The sequence below is a fragment of the Sinohyriopsis cumingii genome, chromosome 17 (assembly GCF_028554795.1).
Source record: "Sinohyriopsis cumingii isolate HCF-2022 chromosome 17, ASM2855479v2, whole genome shotgun sequence".
NCBI lineage: Eukaryota > Metazoa > Mollusca > Bivalvia > Unionida > Unionidae > Sinohyriopsis > Sinohyriopsis cumingii.
Genome location: NC_142977.1, coordinates 113,079,730 through 113,087,631, shown reverse-complemented (window position 1 = coordinate 113,087,631; position 7,902 = coordinate 113,079,730). Strand labels below are relative to the sequence as shown.

At 39.0% G+C, this 7,902-nt stretch overlaps 1 protein-coding gene across 2 annotated transcripts in view; it reads right to left on the bottom strand.

Moving 5' to 3' along the window:
* Positions 1-233: 233 nt before the first annotated feature.
* Positions 234-7,902, bottom strand: part of LOC149779685 (piwi-like protein 1) — a 105,443-nt gene continuing 97,774 nt past the window's right edge. For both annotated transcript variants that reach the window (XM_089940529.1, XM_089940527.1), the window contains exon 19: positions 234-2,822. In XM_089940529.1, the coding sequence (XP_089796655.1) occupies positions 2,706-2,822 (117 nt within the window). In that variant the 3' untranslated portion in view covers positions 234-2,705. The remainder of the gene's footprint in view (positions 2,823-7,902) is intronic.

The following is a 7,902-nucleotide window of genomic DNA, read 5'->3' as shown; positions in this document are numbered from 1 at the left end:
ACTCTGAAAATGAGAGAATGCTCAGGCATTGTGTGCAAAGCACATACTTTAAGCTCACTTGAAATGAAGGCAGATGATTGCACATAACATGACGAGATTTGTTGCCTTTTTTAATAAGTATAGATCAATTATTATTAGGGGTAAGGGGTGGGGATGGTTTTAATAACCTTCTGTGACCTATAACCCTGTAAAAAATGCCATGGGTTTAATGTCGACAGATGAAAAAAAGAAGCTACATTTCAAAATATTTATTGTGAAAAACTTTATCTGAAAATAAATGCTACAGATTGTGTAGTAAATACAAAAATAGTTTGTATGAAACAACTATAACTCTGACATATCACTCACAGGTGTGTATGAAACTAACTACTCTGATGACACATCTCACTCTTACAGGTGTTTATGAAACTAACTACTCTGATGACACATCTCACTCTTACAGTGTGTACAAAACTACTCTGATGACATCTTACTCTCACAGGTGTGAATGAAACTAACTACTCTGATGACACATCTCACTCTTACAGGTGTGCATGAAACTATTCTGATGACACATCTCACTCTTAGGTGTGTATAAAACCTAACTACTCTGATAACACATCTCACTCTTACAGGTGTGCATGAAACTATTCTGATGACACATCTCACTCTTAGGTGTGTATAAAACCTAACTACTCTGATAACACATCTCAGTTTTACAGGTACAGGTGTGTATGAAAGTACTCTGATGACACAGTTCACTATAACATGTGTGTACAAAACTAACTACTCTGATGACACATCTCACTCTCACAGGTGTGTACAAAATAACTACTCTAATGACACATCTCACTCTCACAGGTGTGTACAAAAATAACTAATGACACATCTCACTCTCACAGGTGTGTACAAAAATAACTACTCTAATGACACATCTTACTCTCACAGGTGTACAAAAATAACTACTCTAATGACATCTCTCTTACAGGTGTACAAAAATAACTACTCTAATGACACATCTCACTCTTACATGTGTATAAAAATAACTACTTTAATGACACATCTCTCTTGCATGTGTACAAAACTAACTACTTTAATGACACATCTCTCTCTTACATGTGTGTATGAAACTAACTACTCTGATGACACATCTCACTCTCACAGATCTGTATGAAACTAACTACTCTGATGACACATCTCACTCTTACAGGTGTGTACAAAACTACTCTGATGAAATCTTACTCTCACAGGTGTGTCTGAAACTAACTACTCTGATGACACATCTCAATTTTACAGGTGCAGGTGTGTATGAAAGTAACTACTCTGATGACACAGTTCACTATAACATGTGTGTACAAAACTACTCTGATGACACATCTCACTCTCACAGGTGTGTACAAAACTAACTACTCTAATGACACATCTCTGTTACATGTGTACAAAAATAACTACTCTAATGACACATCTCTCTCTTACATGTGTACAAAAATAACTACTCTAATGACACATCTCTCTTACATGTGTACAAAAATAACTACTCTAATGACATCTCTCTCTTACATGTGTACAAAACTATCTACTCTAATGACACATCTCTCTCTTATAGGTGTGTATGAAACTAACTACTCTGATGAAACATCTCACTCTCACAGGTGTGTACAAAAATAACTACTCTAATGACACATCTCTCTCTCACATGTGTACAAAAATAACTACTCCAATGACACATCTCTCTCTTACATGTGTACAAAACTAACTACTCTAATGACACATCTCACTCTTACAGGTGTGTATGAAACTAACTACTCTGATGACACATCTCACTCTCACAGATCTGTATGAAACTAACTACTGTGATGACACATATCATGTGGGTAAGAAATAATTACTCTGATGACATCTCACTCTCGCAGGTGTGTATGAAGCTTTCTACATGTACAAAACTGACCCCTTCCCAAGGCTGCAAGGTCTTTGCAATTCACATTAAACTGTTACCCAGTTATAGTTATTCAATGTAATTATGAATACTCTCAAGAATTCCTACTAAAATATCAAGAAGCAATCTGCTGTTCATGCTTCTGATCATACTGTACTATAAACCTTATAATGAAACGTGTACAATGAACCTTATAATGAAATGTGTACAATGAACCTTATAACGAAAAGTGTACAATGATCACATATAAAAAGACACTAATGCACCATTTTATAAGTCTCAAATTTGGACAGTTGATGAATTTTTCTTTCAACAGCAAACTGCAGCAATACATTCGATCAAACCAAGTAAATATTGGATAATTATATCCACTACAATATAAATGCCAATGTAATGCCCATATGAAAAATATAAAATCCAATGGTGAAAGTAAATGTAAACAAAATCTGCCATTCTCAGCTTCTAAAAACAAAACCAAATAAATGAATGGACATCACAGAAGAAATAAAACAAAGAAAGAAGGTACAAGATGAGACACATATTTAAACTGGCAGAGATTCAAGTCACCATTTACACGGCAAACTGACTGATCTGTCTCACAATTCTTTCTGAATATCATTTGTCAAATAAACAAATGAAGGTGCTGCTCATTTTGTCAAAACAAAGACTGCCGTCGTCAGCTTCTAAACACAAATCTGTAAGAAGCCATGAGAACCAAATAATTAAATGACATCATACAACTGTACTGACACACCAATGACAACCTCATTGCCAAGGTAATCATTTCGGTCTACAGGAAATATAGTCTATCTGCCAGATCAAGTGAGGGATCTCTGTGGATGCTCTGTCCCACAAGGAAGGCCAGTTTGTGTGCATACTGGCAAGGAGCTGGAACTCTGATTGTTCCCTGAAACAGGAAAATTCATTATACATACAGAGTTACCTAAAGTAACATACAATATAAGAAAGTTGATTATACATGCAGAATTGTCCTAAAGAAGAGGATATTGTGAACTATTACTGTTATTAAAATTATTGGACTGAATCTTCATCTTGTGGGTAGGTCAACAAAGATATCAGTTCCTATGAAAATTCTAATAAATCAAAACCTTTTCTTTAAAATGATAAATACTCATTTCATCTCTTTATTACATGCATGGTGACAACAATAATGTGAGTTACATGTATAGTAGCAACAATGTGTATTACGTGCATAGTGGCAAGAATGTCTATTACATGGATAGGGCAACAATGTGTATTGCATGCAAAGTGGCAACAATGATGTGTATTACATGCATAGTGGCAACAATGATGTGTATTGCATGCTTAGTGGCAACAATGTATTACATGCATAGTGGCAATAATTATATTACTAGGCACATTAGTTACAAGAATGACGGTAAAATAGACCTCGGAAAACACTGCCATGAAGTCCAATTGGTCATAATAACTTGTTAACATTTTTTGTTCCATTCTAGCATCCTCAAGCTAAACAATATGTGAAGTTTTACACTAGACCATTACACCTGTATAATGGTGCATCATGGAGAAAGTCAATTTCAGTAACAATGCATGATCCACATGTGCCATATTCAGGGCTATTCTCTTACTTGTGCATTTTCTTCTTGGGAGCCTCAACTACACCTTGCCTCTCTGCCCCCTTGGGAGCATAGGACCTTGACTATGCCTTGCACAAAGCTGGTGCTCTTTGGCCCATGTTGTTCTGGTAGCCCGATCTATTCCTGCCAATTGATGTTGTTTGGCACCTTTGGCAATTGGGTATTGTGAAGGCAGCTGTTCCTGGCCTTGTTCATAGCGTTTAATGTTGGTCTAGCTTTTCCCAGTGACTGTTCTGTTCAGTCCTTCTATCTGTCGAGACCTTACTTCCAAGGTGGGTGAACTGTTAAACTTCATCTAGGTCTACTCCATCGTGTTGTATTTTGCCATGTTGTTTATTTTTTATTTTCATCATTTTTGTTTTCCTGGCATGTATATGAAGTCGTGTCTTTTCTGTTTCTTGTGCCAGACAGATGGTTCTGGCCTGCATGTGCTGGTGTTTATGAGACAGGAGGCCCAGGTCATCTGGCTGTTTTGTTTCCTTATACTGTAATCCAGCTTGCTTGTCCGTAGTGGTTGCCTTCATTATTCAGTCTATTACCATCAAGACGATCATTGACTAAGAGGTATTCCTGTCTGACTTCAGTTTGTATCTGGAACGGATCTGGAATGGTTCTGAGAGCATCCTGTTGTGAATCATGAAGGAAGTGGAACTGTCATACAACTGCTGCATTAAAGATATTGACTTCTCTGGTGCATCAACTTCCAGTTTACTTCTCCGTCCATACTATCAAAGATACTCTCCAAGTCCACATAGTTTGTCCAGTGGCATCGATAGGTTCACCTTTCAGGTTCCCAAGTATTGTGTCTCTGTTGCTAATTTTGGCATCTGAATTTCTTGCTGATGTCTTTGTACCTCATATTCTTCATGTTGTACTTTGCATTGGCCTATCACAGTCTCTCTGGCTTGTGAATTAACCTACTAATTATGTAGTGATAGGACTTTGCATCTGCTCCTCTTTCAACATGTACATCTGGAAGGGGGGGTGTGATTTTGGATTTTAATGTAGCTTTAACAATTTTTCAGTCATTCATATCGCTATGATGTCTGCAATGTAGCAGTTTATAGTTATGTCTAGCACTGGGACATCACGGCGCAGACATGTAGCATGATGTTCCACCCAGTCACATTACCCTGACACCAGGCCGACCAGTCCTAACACTAACCTTTTAATGCTGAGCGGCAAGCGAGGCAGCTGTTAGTACCATTTTTGTAAGTCTTTGATACGACTCGGCTGGGGATCGAACCCATGACCTCCTGCAACTGAGGCGGAAGCTCTAACCTACATCTGGAAGGCTTCTCCACTTGCAACCTATGGTCAGGTGGTCAATCTGCTTTTTTACTTTCCCATCTGGAGAAATCCATGTTGCTTTGTGGACTGGTTTATGGAGAAAAACAGCGCCTCCAATGATCATGTCCCTGAAGGCACATAAGCTGGTGGAAAGTTCTCCATTTTCATGCATGGCTCCCATTCCATGCTTTCCTATGGTCAGTTCTTACCCTGTTTTGATGGAACAAACTTTGGCATTGAAATTACCCATTATGGTCTTGAGGTCTCCTTTAGCTGCCTGGTTAATAACACTTTGCAACCTTCCTAAGAATTATTTCTTCAATTCTTCTTCTTCAACTTTTGAAGGTAAGAAGCATTGGATGATAGTGGTTTTCCTTCCTTTTGTGTTGAACCTTGCAGTGATGAATCTTGGGAACATAGGTTTCCAATAAATCAAGGCCTCGGATATGCCAGTCAACAATATTAAGTCAGCCCCATCCATGTGGACATGGTCTCTTTCTTTATGTTTGGAGAAGACAACACTCTCCTGAAATAATCTTTGTTTGACCTACTATATTCCATCGAGTTTCACAGAGCCAGACACTCTAATGTTGGACTTTCTCATTTCACTAGTCACGTCTTCCCACGTTCATATAGGGTTCTGATTTTCCAGGCCCTATATCCTGAAGTTTCCCTTCATCTTTAGAAGATTGGTGTGCATCCTGTACTCCAAACGGCATTTTCCATTTTGCATCATGAATCCTTCTGCAAAGAAATCTTCCTGAATCAGCTCCAAAGATTCTGGCATAGTCATGGTTTCTGCAATTGCTATAGTCCAATGACGGGTGAGTGATCCAGGTAGCTTCACCCCAACCCATTTTGTCTGCATATTTAGGGTGGATCCAAGCTGGCCTTCATTACTACTATAACTGTCTGAAGGGATTACCTGCCACCATACTTTAACCAGACTCAGCAGTCCCTTACTTTCTGTATCCGTTTCTCATGATGATAAGGGGTTGGACTTTGGGAGGCAAGACTTGCGTGTACCATAAGAAAACAGACTTAACATTAGAGACTCTCAAATCTAAGGATTCAAGTTCAATAAAAGTAATGAAAATCACCAAAAAGAAACCAACAACACTGCCAAAGAAAGGCATGTCATCAACTTTCCATCTGGTACAATGCAGCATTTCATGAATGTAACATGCCAGCCTGTTGTAGTAGAAGCCTGAATGTTGATTTCCAGGCTATTGCATGTGGTACAAGCCTGAATGCTGATTACTGGCCTAATGCATGTAGTACAAGCCTGAATGTTGATTACTGGCCTATTGCATGTAGTACAAGCCTGAATGTTGATTACTGGCCTATTGCATGTAGTACAAGCCTGAATGTTGATTTCTGGCCTATTGCATGTAGTACAAGCCTGGTTGTTGATTACTTGCCTATTGCATGTAGTACAAGCCTGAATGTTGATTACTGGCCTATTGCATGTAGTACAAGCTTGAATGTTGATTTCCGACCTGTTGCATGTAGTACAAGCCTGAATGTTGATTTCCAGGCTATTGCATGTAGTACAAGCCTGAATGTTGATTACTTGCCTATTGCATGTAGTACAAGCCTGAATGTTGATTTCCAGGCTATTGCATGTAGTACAAGCCTGAATGCTGATTACTGGCCTACTGCATGTAGTACAAGCCTGAATGTTGATTACTGGCCTATTGCATGTAGTACAAGCCTGAATGTTGATTACTGGCCTATTGCATGTGGTACAAGCCTGAATGTTGATTACTGGCCTATTGCATGTAGTACAAGCCTGAATGTTGATTACTGGCCTATTGCATGTAGTACAAGCCTGAATGTTGATTACTGGCCTATTGCATGTAGTACAAGCCTGGTTGTTGATTACTTGCCTATTGCATGTAGTACAAGCCTGAATGTTGATTACTGGCCTATTGCATGTAGTACAAGCCTGAATGTTGATTTCTGGCCTATTGCATGTAGTACAAGCCTGGTTGTTGATTACTTGCCTATTGCATGTAGTACAACCTGAATGTTGATTACTGGCCTATTGCATGTAGTACAAGCCTGAATGTTGATTTCCAACCTGTTGCATGTAGTACAAGCCTGAATGTTGATTTCCAGGCTATTGCATGTAGTACAAGCCTGAATGTTGATTACTGGCCTATTGCATGTAGTACAAGCCTGAATGTTGATTTCCAGGCTACTGCATGTAGTACAAGCCTGAATGCTGATTACTGGCCTATTGCATGTAGTACAAGCCTGAATGTTGATTACTGGCCTATTGCATGTAGTACAAGCCTGAATGTTGATTACTGGCCTATTGCATGTAGTACAAGCCTGAATGTTGATTTCCAGGCTATTGCATGTAGTACAAGCCTGAATGTTGATTACTGGCCTATTGCATGTAGTACAAGCCTGAATGTTGATTTCCGACCTGTTGCATGTAGTACAAGCCTGGTTGTTGATTACTTGCCTATTGCATGTAGTACAAGCCTGAATGTCGATTACTGGCCTATTGCATGTAGTACAAGCCTGAATGTTGATTTCCGACCTGTTGCATGTAGTACAAGCCTGAATGTTGATTTCCAGGCTATTGCATGTAGTACAAGCCTGAATGTTGATTACTGGCCTATTGCATGTGGTACAAGCCTGAATGTTGATTACTGGCCTATTGCATGTAGTACAAGCCTGAATGTTGATTACTGGCCTATTGCATGTAGTACAAGCCTGAATGTTGATTACTGGCCTATTGCATGTAGTACAAGCCTGAATGTTGATTTTCAGGCTATTGCATGTAGTACAAGCCTGAATGTTGATTACTGACCTACTGCATGTAGTACAAGCCTGCATGTTGATTTTCAGGCTATTGCATGTAGTACAAGCCTGAATGTTGATTACTGGCCTATTGCATGTAGTACAAGCCTGAATGTTGATTTCCGGGCTATTGCATGTAGTACAAGCCTGAATGTTGATTACTGGCCTATTGCATGTAGTACAAGCCTGAATGTTGATTTTCAGGCTATTGCATGTAGTACAAGCCTGAATGTTGATTACTGGCCTATTGCATGTAGTACAAGC